Genomic DNA, 19,787 nt, shown 5'->3' on the forward strand with positions numbered 1-19,787 from the left:
TCAGGTCTGAAGTTTATAATAAACTGCTCTGGTTCCACCTTAATATGAAAAATTGACAAGTTAAAAAGGGAAAGGCACACAAGGTGTAACCAAGATGAGAGATCTGCTACTTGGTAGGAAAATAAAATCTGATAAGAGACATGAATTTGCTTTATGATTTTTACAATTGTTTCATTGTTACCATATTCCTTCCATTTGAGATAGTTGTCCTCCCCTCTCATTTGCTTTAAATAGGAAAAAAAAAAAGTCCCTTTAAACACCTGCCTTTGTATTCTCAGTAAATGTGTCCAAGTTTTAATTTCAGTTATTTTGAGAATACTTCAAATATGCATCACTTGAATATACAGGAAGTGAAGCCAACGTTTTTATAGTTCCTCATTGTTTGATTGCATGATTTTACATAAACATCAGTGTTTCTTCAGATTTTTTTCTGTGGGTGGGCCAGACATAATTTTTAAACATTCTAATATTAGAATGCATCTACCAACATATATTTCCCAATTTGAGTTTTGGGTATTTATTTTTTAAGTTTATTTACATATTAGCATGAATGGGGGGGGTGCAGAGAGAGAGAGAGAGAGAGAGAGAGAGAGAGAGAGAGAATCTCAAGCAGACCCATGCTGTCAGCACAGAGCTTGACGTGGGGCTTGATCTCAGAAACCCTGAGATGATAACCTGAATCTAAATCAAGAGTCTGATACGTAACTGACTGAGCCACCCAGGTGCCCCAAGGTTTTGTGTGTGTGTGTTTTTTTTTTTTTAATGAACTATTGTAACACTTTAAAATGAGTCAGGAAAACAAAATACTTTTGATAGCATATGTATCCTCTAAAGTTGAAATAAGACACTTTTGGCATGCAAGGTAAAACTCTATAGATATCTGAAAAACAACATATGAATTTCCATTGATCCTATCTAATTAAAATTTGACTAAAGTTACAAACAAGGCCAGAATTTTGCAACCCTTGTGGTCACTGCCCCAATGGCAATGATAAACCACATTTAGTGCCCTTCATAAATTGAACATCTTCATTTTACGTAAAGGGCCCTGCACCTTTCTAGTAATATCTATTTAATATTTTGTGATACACAAGATAGCAATATTTTGGGTAGGCTTATGTAGCTCTAGGGAGTGATAAAATTATGTGGTACCTTTCACCTGTTCTTTTTGTTCTCATTTTAAATGTGATGCTCCAAACAATCCTATGGTATGGTTAGGTCTGGTATTTTCCCTCCCATCTGATGGTGAAAGGAGTAGTAGGGCACAGAGAGGATGTAATTTCTCCTACTTCTAAGGTCAAAATTACATTTAGATCCATTTTCCTAAATCCTGGTTCCTAATATTTGAGTAGATGACTTCTCATGTAGGTAACCAACAAATGATTGTGTTCTGTTTCTTTAGCTGCATGGCCTAAAGAAGGGTGTAAAGCCACACGGGGTGCCTGGGTGGCTCAGTTGGTTAAGCGTCCGACTTTCAACTCAGGTCATGATCTCATGGTTCATGAGTTCAAGCCCCATATTGAGCTCTGTGCTGACAGTTCAGAGCCTGAAGTCTGCTTCAGATTATGTGTCTCCCTCTCTCTGCCCCTTGACTGCTTGCTTACACACTCTCTCTCTAAAGTGAATAAACATTAAAAAAATAAAAATGAAAAAGGAAGGGTAAAGCCATTATATTGAGTACAGGCATTAGTCTCAGGATAATGTCTTTCATTTGAGTAGTGCAAATATATAAATATTTATTAAAATGATTATATATATATATGCGCGTCTGTATATCTACTACAAATGGAGTATCCTGGTATTTTGTTGGTTCTTCCTTTAATCTGCCATCTTGGACTATCCTGTTTGGTAAAGTTTTACTCTCATGATAGCTCACATTCTTTGATCACTAATTACGCAGTAGATACTGTGCTGAAATCTTTGCCTTTATCAAGCTTCTGAAATGTCTCAAAAACCCTAAGATAGGACTGATGTTAACCTTTTTTTTTTTTTTTTTATATAGATGATGATACTGAGGCAAAGGGTTTTGCCAACTTGCCCACAGTCACATAATGGTAAATGAGCCAAGATGCTAACCTCAGATCTGCTAACCACTGTACTATTTGAAAGGTCATGATATTCTCAACATAGTTCTTGTTTCCTGCCTTTGGATCCTGTTCTGAGTCTCCTATTCTGCACTTGACATAGTTGAATTTCATCCTGTGCTAATTCTCCTAATTAATAAAGGCAATCTTAACGTAAACCCATTGCAATGGGTTTTACACAGACTTCCACCCTGGATCTTCTTTTAACTCAGTAGTACTGGTTTTCTCTGTCATCACTCAAATAGTAAGTATGAAAACTTGAGTCCTGAAACCTCTGAGTCTGTCCTTTATTTATGTATTTTTTTAGGTTGAAATATCATGAAGCTTCTCATGAGCTGTGTATAACTAGGCAATACTACAAAAAATGTAATTTAAAATTTTAGGTCATAATTTTCATCATTCCCTAGTCTAATGGGATTATTGCAATAGTATATATTAGAAAACGCATGACTTTGGTAACATAAAGCTTAAAAACTTCAGTTAAGTATACATAAGCCATTGCAAGTTTTGAGAAGGAATGTTAAACAAGAATATTTGAAGTTGTTAGAGAAGCCTAAAAATATTTAAACAATTAAAAAAAAAACTCATATTAAGTTGCACAGTTTACTACTTCCCATGTGAAAAATTGCTAAAATTCTAATTCTGAATGTCTTTTGGAACAACCTGTCCCTTGAATTTCTGTTAAAATTTTAGCGTATACCGAGCTGGGGTTTTCCAGGGGCCAGCTTGATGCTTTTTGATACAGCTGCAATCCAAAGAATAAATACCCCTAGTGGGTGTCAGCATCTGCCACATTCTGAATGGAGATGCTGGTGCTTTGACAATAAAGGGCAGCTGAACAATTAGCAGTCAGATTTTCATGTTGTGCTAAGACAGCCTGTACCTGACAGTCTTGATGACCAAAAAATAATAGAAAAATGTTCATTTGTATGTGTCTGAGGTCCTGTCTACCTCACCGATTGCTTCCCTTTCTCCAATAATTAATTGCAATATATGGAATTACATTTTCACAGTTGGGTTTAACAAAGGCTGATTTTTCTATGCTTTTAATTTAAGGTTTTAATTCTCTTGTTTACTTGATTGCCATCTGAGATATTCATTTAAAAGATGGCTGTTGTCATCTAGATTTTTGGTGAGAAGATAAACAAAACTTCCTCTCCTGGTGTGCCAAAACCCTGAGAGAGCTGATACCAAAGTTGGGGGTGGGGGGAATTGTGCATCTTTTGTTTCTCTCGGTTTTTCATCTCTTCTGCCCAGTTTGTCACTTTTATTGGTTCATTGTAACTCCCTCTCCTATGACCATTACCTTTTAGTGTTGAGCCTCTTGGTGATTTTCCTTACCTCCATTCTTTCTTCTTTCAGGAAACTTAAGTTTCCTAAAGTATTCATTGCCTGCTCCCTTTGTATATATGAAGGAGTAATCACATTATTACCTCATTGCCTGCCGCTGTACCTTTGCTTCTAGTAGACCAAGATCCTGAAATGCAGGAACATTGCTTTTTCATCTGAGCCTCTAGCTCTCTATCATGATGCCTGGCCTCTGGCACTTTTTTTTTTTTTTTTTTTTTTGAGAGAGAGGGAGAGAGGGAGGGAGAGGGCGGGCAGGCATGTGGGCACAGTCAGTGCAGAGGGAGAGGGAGAAAGAATCTTAAGCAGCCTCCATGCCCAGCACAAAGCCTGCCTTCTGGGTTTGATCTCATCACCATGAGATCATGACCTAAGCTGAAATCAAGAGTCCAATACCTAACTGACTGAGCCCCCCAGGCGCCCTATATGCTTCTGTCTGTTGAAATCAGGGAACAAACCAGTTGCCATTTTGGTCATGTTGCTCTCATGCTCAAGAATCTATCAAGACTCTCTCTCTGCTAGACCAAGCCCTAATCTTGAGCCTAACTTCATTTTTATTAATTTTAATTATGACTTAAATACTTGAAGTCACACAAAGTTGAAGAGATTTATAACTTCCTTTTTTGAAACAAAGTAAAATAAGAAGTAAATTCCCCACTTACAGCAAAGTAACCATTTACTCTAAAGTAACCATCTTCCACTTCTGATCTCCAGCTCATTTAAGCCACTCTTCATTGGGCTCATCATGTGCCATATGAATTTTCTGTTGTGTGATTATGAATGGAGTCACCCTCGTCAAGACTCCACTCTTCCCTCTGTCTCTTTAAAACCTGCCCAGCTGAGGTTCCAACTTCCATGGCATATGTTACCTGCCACACTTGAATACTTAAGTTCTCTATTATAATTGTTTTCAGGTGTTGGACTATTTGTTCTTCCAATACGATTTGCATTCCTTTCCAGCAACCATGGCTTTTCTTTCTATATAACAGATATTTACAGGGCATGTGCAAGCAATCTCATACCTAGCATTCGAATGGGTTTTTAAATATAAAGGAATTGAGTTTTTAAATGGCACTTGTGTTCGTTCATTTGGCAAGCATTAAAACTCCACCATGTGTCCGGCACTGTGTTAGAAACAAAGAATTTACAGACTGAAAGAAAAACTGTAATGGCAGAACAGAAATGGATCTGTATTTTCTGCCTCTAATGTACACAGCACATGCCTTTAATATCTACTATGCTATATTGCAGTGCTTTGTGAGTGCCTCATGTCCCCCTGTCTTTGGCACCTCTAGGACAGGGAATGGGTATTATAATTTTATATTCTCAGGGTCTGGTACAATACCTGGCATGTGCTCCTTTTTTGGGGAATGCTTGGAATGAACTATTGAACTGAACTACAGTGTAATTTGAAAAATGTTATAATGGAGCCTGTGTGGGTACTGTGGAGGGACAGGAGAGGGGTACCTACCCTATTTTTGTTTCTTGGCCAGAGTAAGTTCCCCTTGCCAAATGACAGCCCCATCAGATTGTATTTGGACACAGTTTCACTTGGACAGTAATTTTACTTAAACCAATATTGGCAGTGCTCACTTGGATTACATTTTTGAGGAGGCACTGTAATTTAGAAGCATGTAAGTTGGCTAAAGTAGGGTCTTATTTCTGAACAAGGACAAAGTATAGATTTTTATGGAGACCTCTGTTCAGCAAACTCTGGTATCTCTGTTTTCTTAAGCCATATAGAGTTTTCTAAAGTTGATCAGTCTATTGAATGATCTCATTGGTGTTTTAAAACTCATTTATTTATAAAATTGACATAAGGATTTTCCTGAACTGTTAATAAAATAGCTATTTTTGGGAAGCAGTCCTGTTGTACCATTCAGGTAAATACGAGTAGTTCTGTATCTTCTGCACCTGTTTTGATTTTTTTATGGATAACGAGAATGTTTTATATAAATGAATTAATAAGGTTGATGTGAATCCCACTTATTTAAAGATCACAAGCTGAAGAAATTTCTGGGAGAGAATGGATACAGGCTAGAGGGGAACCTGGAACTATAAGTTCCTACAAATAGTAGTTTTCTCCAAAGCAGAAGAGTTAGATCTGGGAGAAGTGGCTGAACGGGACAGGCGGTTGTGGATGGAACTGGAGTTGGTAATAAAGAGGTTCCAGGAAGCATGTCAAGAAGTAGACTGGCAGGGTAGGTGGTTGAGACAGTTGCTTTGAAAAGCTTTTGGTTCAAAGGTATTTGATTTGATGCGCTCTCAGTTTAGGCTTCTGAGTGTGTGGGCTGCCTGTGTTGGTTTTATGTTGTGGCAGGATCCCTGAGACCCAGGAAGGTTAGCGGAGCTTCAGATCATGTCAGGACTTGGTGCCAATCAAAGCTTCTGTTTAAATGCTTTGTTAAATAAATATTTTGATATTTTTTCTCCTAATGATTTGAATGAAGGAAAAGCACCATTGAACATATGGAAACGAAGGATATTGATGAGATGGTCAGTTGTGTATTTTGAAGGCTAAGGTAGTTCAACATTATCATATAAGGGGTATAATTTCATGCACATAACTCTGAAAAGAAATTGTGTGTGGCATAATTGGGGATGGAATGCCTGTTAAAATCAAAATAACTTCTTTCAGAATGTTAATATAGTGTTGTTTTCTGTAAATTTAATCAGGTCACAGTGTTCATTAAAATAAATTTTTCTGTTTTACTTTTAATACACAAACACATTAAAATTATAAAAGATTCATATGATTCAGGGGCTCCTGGGTGGCTTAATTGGTTGGGCATATGACTCTTGGTTTCGGCTCAGGTCATGATGCCGAAGTTATGGGATCCAACTCCATGTCAGTCTCCTGGCTGAGCATGGAGCCTGCTTAAGATATTCATATTCTCTCTCTCTCTCTCTCTCTCTCTCTCTCTCTCTCTCAAATAAAAATTAAAAAAAATTAAAGATTCAGATCATTCAGAAATGTATAATTTTTAACATATTTCAAAATTCCACCACCTCTTTCCCAAGTTCTCTAGGCTCCTTCATACATACACACATGTGCAGTCATTGCACCATACTCCATATATCCTGCAACAGGCCTTTTTAACTTACTGATAGATCTCAGAGATTTTCTCAGTCACTGCTTATAATTCACCCTGTGCTGCTTCATGGTTGTAGTAGTCTACAGTTTGAATGCATCAGATATTTATTCTCCTTAAATTTGAGGACAAATAATCAAGATTTTCTTTAGGTATTTTTACATAGAATGATAGGTATTTCAGAAATTCCACATTCTGTGAACTGGTATTAGGAGCATGGAATGAAATGAGGAAAGGGAGCTACAAGTAAGAGTAAATATGGGCAGAGGACCTTATAAAATTATTTCCAAATGCTTACTGCTATAACTTTTAGGCCAAAAAGCTTATTGGCATAATCCATGTTTTAAAGAAAACTCAGACCTTGTAGATAACCGCAGATTTATGAAGTGTATAGTTCTCTTTTCTCTTCTTAATATAAATGCTTTGTTGTCTTCACCCTTTAGTTCTATTTTATCCTTTGGAATGTTTATAATTATTTTGAAAAATAATTCAGCTAATAGGAAGGGCTGCTTGCTTTTTTGAAAAAGCAAGACAACCAACAATTTGTGGACACAATGTATTTTGGTCATGATTAAGAACCAACTGACCAGCTATAGATGACAGTTTTATTAAAATATAAGTCACAGCATTTAAGATTACAAATGCATATTTTGTGGGGTGACAAATTGTTCTTTACCCACTATCCTCCCCCAAAGAGTGATAGTGTAATTTGACTATGGACTTCTACGCATTGGTTTTCCAGTTGTAAATTTAAAACATTTTAGGAACAGACTTAGATGCGTCATGGTGGTCATTTAATGCATGAAGCCTGTTAGACCCAAGATTGAAAGGTGAAGGTTGCTATTTACTTTTTATGGGTCCAGAAACTTTCATTATTTAAACTGTAGTCTATTTCAAAAAAATATTTTTTAGTCTTTAAATTCTGTTTTCTCATTTTGCTTTCTCAATTTTCAAAATTTTAATATTCAATGATGTCCTGTTTTGGTTCTATGTTCTATTCCATTATCTCTTTGCTTGCAGCAACTGTACATTTTAAAGCTTTTCTGAATTATTAAAGGACCAAATACAGTAGTGACATTCAGAGGCTTGTTAAATGAATAAAAGTGATGCCATGGAGTTTTCCTAGAGGTCAACATATTGTCAGTTGCCGTCAACTAAATCTTATAAGTAATGCACTATATAATCTGTTGAAAACCTGAGTTTTCAATTAACCAGTCCTCCAGCCTTCTCTTCTTTCCTATCCTTGAAGAGCAGAGTATATTTATTTTCACCTGTGTAAGCCAATTATCTCCAGTCCAGATGTTACCAGTCTACCAGGGAATCTGACCTAGAATACTAGTCTATAAATTGGTTCTTTTTGCACTTTGTTGAAATGTGTGTGGTTTAGTGGAAAACATACACGTTTCTAATCTGTTGCTTCTGTGTGCAGACTGCCTATTATGAGCCAGTCAATTTGCATATACTATTACAAATCTCCACAATAATAGTCTTGTAAGGTCAGTGATGTGTCCCTGTTTTATACAGAAGGAAATAGACACTCAGAGCTCTGTAGTTACTTGCCCAGAGTCACAGAGCTGCTAAGAGGAGAGCTGGGATTCAAACCCAGAAATAGCAGACCTAAAAGCACTTCTTTTTAACAAACTGTTCCTGGAGAAATTCTGTTAGCACGTTATAGAGAAAAGAATACAGATTTAGAAGGCAATCAGTTTGGGGGCCTTTCAGAATCACCTCAGCCACTATTAGCTGTGTGACTTTCTCTTGATCTCAAGTTCCTTTTTTTGCAAACTAGGGATAGTACTGCTTACCTTATAGGATTATTGTAAAGACTAAATGGAAATGCATGTAAAGCCTTTGGCACATTGTAAGCTTTCAAAAAGAGTGACTATACTATCCCTCCAAGTTAAGACACCTTCTGCTGAAAGTAAATGTCAGCACTGACTAACATTAAAGAGAATTTTAATTTACTGTCCTGAAAACAGAAGATACTGATTAGAGTATTCCCATTGTGTTTTTCATTGTAGGTCTTTTGAAGAGCAGAACAGATTTCAATCCCAGCAGCAATGCAATTTGTAGTGGGCGTGTTTTCTTTTTCTTTTTAATCCTTTGTTTTAATCTCATTTGGAGTTGCAAAATTTTCTGAAGGGTCTTATGCTTGCTGCCTAGGGCCCTAGGCTGGAATTTTCTCTTAGCCTATTGATGTGGTGAGCTGTTGGAAGAGGTAGGAGTGATTTAGAATGAGATGGCATTAGGAAACAAATGAGTTGAACACATATTTTTCTGACCACTAGAATTTCGATTGAGCTAACCGGTAAGTTTGTGAGTTTTATTTGCAAAACAAGTAAATTTCTTTGACTGAAATTTTCTTTTTCTCTTTAAAATTGTTTTTAGGATGCAGAATAGAAAACTGTGATTCTTGCTTTAGCAAAGACTTTTGTACCAAGTGCAAAGTAGGCTTTTATTTGCATAGAGGCCGTTGCTTTGATGAATGTCCAGATGGTTTTGCACCATTAGATGAAACCATGGAATGTGTGGGTGAGTAGTTTTTCATGTAACTTTCAAACGTCAACTTTTATTTTAACACCTGTTCCTTGAAAAAATTATGCATGCTGGATATATTTAACCTAAAAACAAATTGGTTCTCTTGTTAATTAGAACTGAAAATTATTTAAGTTCTTTGCTGCCTTGCTGAATTTTTTTAGGCATCGTGACATTGGTAGTGTCCTATTAAATCTTCCTACAAAATTTGCTAGTCATACATTGGCTAGGTCCAACTATTTAAATGCTGGTATGTTTTTATCATCTGTAACACATATATTAGAAGTTGTAAAAAATGAAATTTCAAGCAGTACCATGAACTATTCTACCACTTTTTAATGTATCTTAATTATGGAGCTTCCTGTTTAGCCATTTAAAAAGTTGAAAAGAAAAATTTTGTGCAAAATGTTTTGTGGATTATTTACTGCATGTTGGAAAGTGTATTAAAACAATGTTACTTTTTACTAAATTTAGATATCTAGAATGTGTAACTTAATATACACTGTTCATGAATAGTTAGGAGTACATGTTTTAAAAATGTTACAATTTTTGAGTGTTTGAAAAACACTTTGCTATTTTTAGACAACTGATTAGAATGTAAAGATCTGTGAGTACCTACATTTTGATGAATGCCTAATCTAACGAATCTAACATCCAGGTGTAATGGCATTACCATCACACCCCCTTCTCACCACCCTGGATTCTATTTGACATGTTATACATGTGAGAGGATTTATGACAGAATTGTGTATTAAATGAGACTTTGCATCCCCTTAAAATGGGGACTTCAAAAATGAGAACTTTTTTTTCTGCAGAAATATTGTTGAAATAGTCTAATGATCTATTTGAAGATTTGCAGAGAACACATTCAAATGACAGGATTTTGAAGAAATGTGTACTTATATTCTTGTTTATGTGGGGGTTAATATGTTCATACAGGTGACACCCTAAAAAAAAAAAAAAAGAAAGTCATCAGAAGAGAATATTCAGAATGTTGAATTTCCTTTTGAGAGGCAAGACCCACACCCATTACAAATGTTCGGTGGAAACTCTTATGAAATCCTTAAGTATAAAAAATTACAAATAGAGCCCTATGTGCTTCCCTGAGTAAAAACTCTTAAATAGCTTTGAAAAATCTATGTGTAACCACTATGCCTGCTGAGATCTGAAATGCCAAAATATTGTGTGTGGACTCAGGGCCTGAGTCCTCATCTGCTAGTGCAAAGGGGTTTTTGCATGGTGAATTTGGTGAGGAGGTTTAACTCTGCATATTTTTATCCTTTCATTCCTCATCCCAGGGGATGGGGAAGTCACAATTGTGAGTTGCCATGGGGGCATTTGGAATTAACCTGTAAAATTTTGTCTTCTGTCATAATTTGAAAAGAGGCTTTTCTTCTCTTGGTTTTAGCTATTGAATCTGTTAAAGACTCTATATTTCAGTATCTTTAGAAGGGACCAATGGCATTCCTCTAAAAAATAAGATAAATACAAAGTAATAGTCTTTAAATTACTTAAGTGGCAGTTCCTTGACGTAGATGAGAGTAACCCTATGGTCCAAAATATTAAAGTGTCTGAAAAGGGAATACAGGTCTTTGTGGGCTGTAAAACATAATTTATCTGAAGGAGGTGTGGAGAAAACACAGCTATAAAGTTTGGCAGTGGAACAAATGGACACCAAATTGTTACCTGTGTTTGTATTTTTTTTCTTTTTCTCTTTATTAGAAGGATGCGAAGTTGGTCATTGGAGTGAATGGGGAGCTTGTAGCAGAAATAATCGCACATGTGGATTTAAATGGGGTCTGGAAACCAGAACACGGCAAATTGTTAAAAAGCCAGCAAAGGACACGATACCATGTCCAACCATCGCTGAATCCAGGAGATGTAAGATGGCCATGAGGCATTGTCCGGGAGGTGAGTTTAGAGAATTAACGATGGTGGGCTCTGTGCTCTCTGACTTCTCTTCTCCCTAACCATCCTCCCTCCCCATAGAGGAAACCTAATAATATGACTGGTGACAGGGTAAAATGTATCCTGTAGTTACTAAGAGACAAATTCTTAAAATGTGAAGAATATAAAGTGAATATTTCACTTTTGTGATCCCTTGAAAATGATTTGGAAGAGTACATGACAAATGAGCTTTCTAAAATGAGAGTTTTACAATGTGTGTGTGTGGGGGGGCGCTGATGTGCCCTGGCAGATGTTGCTCTGAGGGAAGTGGCCAACTTTCAGTTGAGAAGAGTCTAGATTAGGAGGGTTTATGAAATCTGTAAAATCATCTACATCATTACTAGTTGAAGATGACAACTTAAAATAAACTTGCCCAAACACTGGGAAGAATAAATGTTGTCTTAATGTTACCACAATTAGCTGGTTCCCTTTGTTTGGATAATAATTTGTCGAAAACAGCTACTGGTATGTGTGTGTTTATTCATGTCTTTGTAGTAATTGTGCTGATTTGCAGTAATTATTCTGTAATAACAGGATTAGGCCCATTTACAAATTAGGAGAAGCATACATAGCTCAGGTGCTGGCTGAAGCTGAGTCAGTACATTGAAATGCAGTTTTTAGCGATGTCACTGTGGCTCTTAAAGCATAATCGCTTGTTACTATTTATTTTATCACCAGCGGATGCTACATTGCCAGAGATGAAGTGGGGATTTTTCTAGTGCACAAAATAGAAAGGCAAAAAAAAAAAAAAAAAAAAAAAAAAAAAAAAAAGCAAGTTGTGTTTGGAAAACTGCCCTTGAAAATAATCAAAACGTTTGTTTGCCTCCATTCTTGCTATTAGGACATAGCTTTTCAGCCCTGTAGCTGTAGCCCAGAAAGAATATATATCTGCTTAAATGGATTTATATTCCTATTATGCTTCCTCGTAGAGAGGTTTATGATCCATGGAGGAAGACAAAACTTTTAAGACTTGAAGACTCCAGTCGGCTTTTGAGAACTATTAGATCCAGATTCAGAAGCTACTATTAGGAAGGCAGATTTTCCTCTTGAATTAGTTTTGCTTTCCTTCACTGGGGCTTCGAAACAAAGTTTTTTTGGGTCTGCTTTTCACTAACAAGGATGGTTTTGTTCAGTTCAACTGAGTATTTTTCAGTCAAAATAAAAGAAAATATTTTCTTACAAAACTAATAAGGCACTTCTTGGATAGCTGAGAGCATTTAACCTGCAACCTTGTGCCTAAAAACAAACCCGATGTATTCAGGTATTGGAAATAAAGACTTTCTTTGTTGTATATTGTTTATGTAACTACCCCCCACCATCCCTCTTCCAGCAACGTGGCCCCCCAGTTGTGGTTTACGTTAATAGCAAAAATTAACCTGAAAATGCTCCTATAACAAACATGCTTATGTGTAACAAGAGCCGGCACATTCCCCTCCCCTCTGAAATGATTTTGACCTACCCCAGGTCTGGCTTGAGAGTTTTGTAGATAACAGCTACATTGTTAACCTATAATGTTTATGGCATTTTTATATATTTTCTTTTGCTTCCAGCAATACTAAATAGAATATAACCTGACAGTGTCAGTAGCTGAAATTATGTCAAAACAAACATTTATGTATCATCTGCTAATAATCTCTTTTTGACCACTGAACCAGTAATGAACTTGGATTTAATTTCCTATTTAGGTTTTACCAAGCATTATTTATTAGGAGAGGGCAGCTATCACTCTAACCCCTGTATCTAAATTTTTGGTTTGATAAATTCAGTATTATCTAACCTTTAAAGTTAGGAGGTTTGAAAAGTTGTATTAGAATTTGTTTTACTGTTTAATGTTTCATAAAAAGAACTAAAATAGAACTGCTGATAGAAATTGAAGGTTACTCTCCAATAAAAAACTTCTATTTACAAATGTAGGAAATGAAAAGTAGAAAATTAGTCTTGGAACTTGAGCTCCAATTGATAAAAATTGGCATAACTTCCAGTGGAGTAACCCACCTTGCCTCAGGTGAGAGAGGGAACAGTTCCTTTTTTCAGCAGGTCATGGTCATTAATGGAAGAATGGAGAAGAAAACCACTTTATCCCATTTTACATCTTGACTTGATTTCAGTGATCTGCTTTGACAAACCATGCAAAAATGTAAGTCGTAATCAGGTTGGGAATACAGGCATTTTTCAGATCTTTTCAACATATGTATGGATTTCTCTCCTGTTGGAGCCAATCTTAACCTGATTGCACACAAATGCAGCCTTAACCTCCTTCACACTAAAGCACTGGCACATTAAAATCAGCTGCTTTTGATTACTGGAAGGCAGAAGTTAGAGGTCAGCAAAATGGAATAGTCACTAAGTGTATAAGATATTACACTGAGATCTATTAGAAATGAGAACATAAATGGATAAAAAAAAATGTAATGTTATAGTATAACTTTTCTTATTGCATGCTTATTTGCCTTTTTTAAGAAAGGAAGAATACCTGGAAATAACTTAAGTCATGGATTGATTTGCACGTTAAGTTATTCAGTGTTCATTCCCCAACTTCTCTTTCTGATTAGTTGAGTTTTGGGGGCTTTTCTGACACTCATTCGTTGGGATTCTGGTCTAGCGATCACAAGATCTGGGTCTCTGCACCCTGTCAACTCGTTAACTCTGTGACCCTTGGCAAGTCACTTAACCTCTCTTGGCCTCTATTTCCTCATTTGTAAATTGAGGGTATTGGGGCGGGCAATTTCTAAGATCCAGTCCAATTCTAAAATCCAATGATTCTAAGACAAATCACCAACAGATATGGGCAAGGTCTGCGGTCGTCATGTAAGTCCAAGAGCATTGTTCATGCCTAAAGGACTGAACAGTCTTCCAGTAGCTATAGTGTGCATTTGCCAAACCCTTCCACATCTGGCAGCTTTTCGCCCTCCTCCTGCCTCCTCATAGGTAGTCAACTATCCAAGACTAAGCAAGACTCTAAATCTGCCTATGACCTGTGGTTTACCAAAGATAGCAGGAGGCTGGAGGAAAAAAAGAGAGGGGATCATAAAAGACCACGATAAAAAGAGGTAAACAGAGAGCCAAAAAAAAAAAAAAAAAAAGAACAATGAGTGTAGGAAACAAGTGCAAAAAAGAAAGGTCTACTTAAAAATAAAGAGCCTACTTATTGTGGATATCTGTCTTCACTTTCCTTGCTCCATTCTGTAGGGACTAGTTTATTCTATTAATATACAGCCTGGAGCTTCAAATGGAAGGGATTTCAAGTCATGACCCTGTGCATTAGATAATATGTTAGTAGAAAAATACAAACATTCTGTTATCATATATTTAAATGACAAATGGGAGAATAGAATCATGGTGCTAAGGTGTAGAGTTGAAAGATGTTCATGTACAGGGGAAACTGTTACTTGGGTGACTGTAGTCTTCAGGACTGGCCAACATAACCTCAACCTGAGATATTCTGTCTGTGTGTATGACACTCCTTGTTACTTTGTAAGGTCCCCTGACAATTAACGTTAATTTATCAGGTATTATTGAGCACTGCTATGTACCAATCACTTGCCTAGGCATGATACTGCTCAGAGTCTTCACAGAACTGTTTCTAGTGGGAATCTTGGCAATCAAGAAGTAAGTGGATGAATGCATAATTTCACGTGGAGATGGAGGCCAGCAAGAAACACAAAGCAGGATAATGAACTAGTGAAAGATTGAGAATAGGAGTGTACTATTTTACATAGGGAATTTAGGGAAATGGAGGGAGTAACATTTGATCAGAGATCTGAATGAAGGAGATCTTCTGAAGAGCTAAGGAAGGATCTTTTTAGCTATTGACACAATGGTTGTGAATGTCCTTGATTCTCCCGCAGCATATTGGGGAAGAGGAAGAAACTGCAATCCAGGAAGGCTCTGACTGGTCCACGGTGATATGTGGCAAGTTTCCAGTGGTAGGTCCAGGACTAGGACTAATGTCTTCCTGCCTGGGAAACCCAAGTTTTCCTTGTTCCTTACAATAAAAATCAAAGATAAAGCTATGGTTGTCTATCAAAGAAGCCAACTCTAAACTATTTCTCCCCCAATCCCAACACATCATCTTAGTTTTGCTCTACAAATACTTTAAAAAAAACCTGACACCCTGCGGTTACCAACCCCTCCCAGTATCTTCCAACTTGAAATAGTAAAGCATACTCCAAGAGTCATTTCATAAATGCCCGAGTATTGAACCACTGGCTTTGCTTTGATTCAGCCACACCTACAAAGTCCCGCTTCTTTAATTTTAGTGTCATTGGTCCTCTGTTGGGGGGAAAAGTGTGACTTCCAGATTGTTCTTTTCATCTTAGTGTGTTTGAGTCACCCTCGAGGCCAGCCTCTAAGGCTGCCTTGCGTTGAGCCATGCTCAGCACTCGCCTGGGCTTACTTGCTTTCAGGGGGAAGGTCTAGGGATTTGAGTCCCACCTCTGCATTTTGGACTCTGTGCCCAGCATGGCTTTGCTCTTTCTGACCCAGTGAAGCAATCAGACTTGATAAAGTAATTTAGGCAATGATTTGACAGACACTTATAGCTGTCTGTCTCTTTGGCTTGTGGCTGCCTCTACTCACTGTGCAGCAGTTATTAGTACATTATGATGCATTTCTTAAGCCCTCATCATATTTTCTCAGAATTGTGCTAACTTTAAATATAGAACCTGCTACTATATACTATTTCAATTTGAAAATGACTCATTCCTTTTATGAGACATTGACCTTCATCTTTTTTTTTAAGCGGCTTTCAACCTGATAGGAAACAAAAAATACTATTTTAGCAACTCAGAAACAATCTCTGCAAACATCTACTTTTTAAAAGGCAGCAGTAATAAGACCTCTCTAATCTTTGTTTTCTGTATATAAACTGACAGCAACATGTGCACTAGGTATTAGATAATAGAACTAAAGATGGTTGTGGATTGTGATGGATTAAACTGAGAGCAGGAAATAAGCACATTTGCAGTAGGATAGGGTCAAGAAAATATGCTTTAGACATATGTTCTTTATTTTTCTACATTTTGTTTACATTTGAGTTGCAATTTATGTGGTCTGCTTTATGCATGCCAACCTCAAGAGTTGGTTTGGAAGAGAGGAGAAGAGAAAAACCTTTTCTTCTGAAACTTTCCGAGTTGTCAGGAATGTAGGTGCCGAATTTATGATATGAAGAAGAGAGCATTCTGGTTGCCTCCATGTTTGCTCTGCTAAATACCTTTCTATATTTCTTTTAAGATCAGTGATTTGTGTTAGTCACCTTAGGCATATTGTGCACTTTCCCAGGTACTCTGGATACATGGCAGCTAATTGTAATGTTTATTCTAGAGAGATTATAAACTGGGACAGTCATCACCTTTTAAATGTTAATGTAAATTATTATATAAAATTGACATTTAACAAAGGTCCATCTGTCTTTAAACATTTCTGCATTTTTGTTAGTAGCTAAAGTGTCCATAATTCCTGCATCGGTGGTCTGAACAACGAGCCTTTAGGTAGTGTCCTGTGACGTGACCCCTCGCTCTTTATTCCCTTCCCTATCACTTTTTAGTATTTTAAATTTGCTTCCTGGAAAGTGGATAGGTTTTCGTGTTTTAGCAGTGATTTCTTTGAGACTTGCTTATTGTCACATTTCTGATGGTAAGGGTCTAAGGCTATGGGGGAACAGAAAAGTGGGCTCTAATGCACCATGCTTTGGGGATGATGAAAACTCAAGACACAAAGCTAAGTACGGTCTTGGACACGGACATGAAAGTCCGAGGGTGTGCAAAGCACCGATAGCATGGAGTCTGCAGGAAAGGCTAGGAGACCAGCCCTTCTGCCAGTTTCATATTGAGCCTGACTTGGTGCCAGCTTTGCCTGCCCGAGGGGGCCAGGGAGTGAGTGAGTGAAAGATGCCCCACCTTTGTGCTGTTCTCTACAGCATCCCATCTGGGGTCTCTCCTAGCCTTGTTTAATTACAGTGAGGAGCAACATGTACTAGTCTCTTTTATGGGCACTTGTAAAAAGGATTTCTCAACTACACATGTCACCAAAGGCCTGATGTTCTATGTGCGAGAAGGCAAGGACAGAAAAATTCCAAAGGGGCCTTTGTCTTACACAGCAGTAAGCTACTCTGATCTTAATGTAAAATATATAAAGCAATTTTTACAACACTCTAAAATAAAAACAACTTTAATAGGACACACATGGTGTCAGTGGTAAAAATTTTTTCCCCCTTCTAGGGGACGTTTTTATTTTTCTTCCTTAGGAGATAAGGAAGCCTGAAGTATAAATCCCCTCATGGTTTCTTAGAACAACTTACTTTCCTCATCAGACACCTCTCTAGGATCTTTAAATGGTGTTGATAAAAATGGTGCAGGCGGTTTGCTCACTGAGATTTCCTGTAAATGCGTATCTAGCTACTGGACTGACCTAGAGCTGTTGCGGTGGATATCGTCCAGGATCAGGAGGCAGAAAGAAAACATTTTAATGGAAATAGTGACAGAGTTTTACTAACATCTCAGAATGACTCATGTTGTCATCATACAGAAGTGGTTAAGAAGATACAATTATTCTGTGCAATAGAGTGGGGCAAAAAGTTTCGGGTGGCAGAAGTTATTAGCATTTATTTAAACTAAACATGTAAAGGCAGTAGGTTTTGCTTTACAATCGACCTGTTTATGTAATACTTGGACCTACTATTTCCGGGTGTCAGTATTATTTTCTTCTATTTGAGGACTTTGGAAACTAGGAGTAAAATATTTGAACTTGTATAGTCAAGAGACATTGAACAATTGATGTTATGCCCTTATGTTCATTAGTCCAGTGATTTAATAATAATGTGAAAAGATATTTAATGACATGGTAAAACAAAATTTAAACATCAGAACTAGGACAAACTTAGAGGCTCAGGACTGATAAAGAAAATAGACTATATGAATACATGCAGTATTCACATTTTCAACCAACTGGTTGAAATAATTGAGCCAAAATTTGACCTTGGGTTACCTATCCAAGGCAAAGGGGAAAGGTAGATATGTTTTTTTCTATCTTAATTTCAAAGAAATGACAAATTACAAAATACAATATCAATTTAATAAGTTTTTGAATGGAAAAGTTGGTGTATATGTACATATATGCATATATGTGTATATTCACATAACATACATAAACATATACACATATATGCATATGTATGTATATGAATGTATACATATATGCACACATGTATGTACACAAAAATGAGTACTCATTCCAATTTCAGACACATGAAAGTGTGTGCCTGTGTGTGGGGGGGGTGGGACCTGCATCATAGAATTAAGGAAATTAATGATAATTATTACAGAAAACATTTCCGTTCCATAGGGAGACAAACACTAAACAGATTTCTCAAATCAAGAATCACATTCAGAGCAATGAACAGTATGGTGGACCATGTCTTTACCAATATCCATATCTCAAGCATGTGTTTTCAGAAGATAGAAGGCAACTTGGGAGTGTTTATTCCTTAATGTAAGCTGAAGGTATAATCCATGAAAGTTGACTGGAGGCCTGGGCGATATGGAATTGAGATTTGTTGACTTATCAGTTGTATTTGAGTACAATTGTTCAGTAGGTTCTTTTAGTGAATAATGAATACATCTAGACCTTTGTGTAAGAGAATCCAGAAAATGTGCATTTGTATTGAGGGTCAGTTACTTTTTGAACTTGTCAATAACCATAACTGTGGTGTCTTTTCTATATAATACAATGTTCTTAAGTAAGATCAGGAGATGCATATTTAGATGCAGAGTTATTTCTGGTGATTATCTCAAGCCTTGCACTAATAATTTGGCCTTGTCCGTCCCCCCAAGGCTGACCTTCAGTTATTTTAATCTGTCAAAACTATTTGGTATGAGAGAACTACGTAAATTTTGAGTAAATTCTTACTGAGTGTAACTGACTTCATTAAAATATGTTGCAAGGTGACTTCTAATTTCTCTTTTGAGAAAATTTTTCCATTTTCATACCTATAAGTTCATTAAATCAATATTCAAACATCTATTAATACCTATGTTCTAAAGAAACAGGCAGATTGAAAGTGATACAAACAGATGAGTTTATAGTCTCCTTAAGGAAGAAGAAAATGCACATTACAAAATAATAAAAGCAAAATAATAATAAATTATTATAAGAATAATAAAAATGTAAAAGCACATTACAAAATCATAAAAGATTTTATGATTCTACACTTTGGTGTAATTTGGAGTTGGTAAATGGTAAGTATCATTTTAGGCTCTGGTGTTACAGAAAATATTTTCGGCTGTTGTGGCCAGGAGATGCTCCTTGAAGAACAAATTTAAATGATAATTAAAAGCGGTAGATGGGAAACACATTTGAAAAGGGGAGGAGATTATTTTAGACTGAGAGACCATTGTGGGGAAAGATGTAGATGCCAAAGTGTGCCTCTTGTGTCCAAGAGAGGGTGAGCAGAAGAACCTGGCTGCAGCTCCGAGATTGTCAGTGGCAATACAAAAGCTCACAGCAAAAATAGAAGTTGCATACTGTTTGCCAAGTGCCTCTATGGAGAGGACAGGGTTTTTAATTTTACCTAGTACACAGTGGAGACCCATGGGGTACTTGACTGTGGAGGTATTTTAACAGAATGCTGGTTGAAGACAGAAGTGGTTGAGGTGGTGTCTGTGAAGTGTAACTAAGTACACTTCACATCCCAAATTTGGGGCAGAGCGTTAAGCAGAGTCTGAGTTTGAGAGAATTAACAGAGAATACTTATGGGTTCTGATGTTTATGCATTTTTCTGTTATGC

The 19,787-nt window shown here is 36.8% G+C and overlaps 1 protein-coding gene across 1 annotated transcript in view; it reads left to right on the plus strand.

The window, feature by feature from the left end:
- RSPO2 (R-spondin 2) overlaps nucleotides 1–19,787 on the plus strand; it is a 165,181-nt gene that overhangs the window by 96,975 nt on the left and 48,419 nt on the right. Inside the window, exons 3-4 of the mRNA XM_049633530.1 lie at nucleotides 8,912–9,055; nucleotides 10,781–10,969. Coding sequence (XP_049489487.1) covers nucleotides 8,912–9,055; nucleotides 10,781–10,969 — 333 coding nt within the window. The remainder of the gene's footprint in view (nucleotides 1–8,911; nucleotides 9,056–10,780; nucleotides 10,970–19,787) is intronic.

Source organism: Panthera uncia, chromosome F2 (genome assembly GCF_023721935.1).
Source record: "Panthera uncia isolate 11264 chromosome F2, Puncia_PCG_1.0, whole genome shotgun sequence".
NCBI lineage: Eukaryota > Metazoa > Chordata > Mammalia > Carnivora > Felidae > Panthera > Panthera uncia.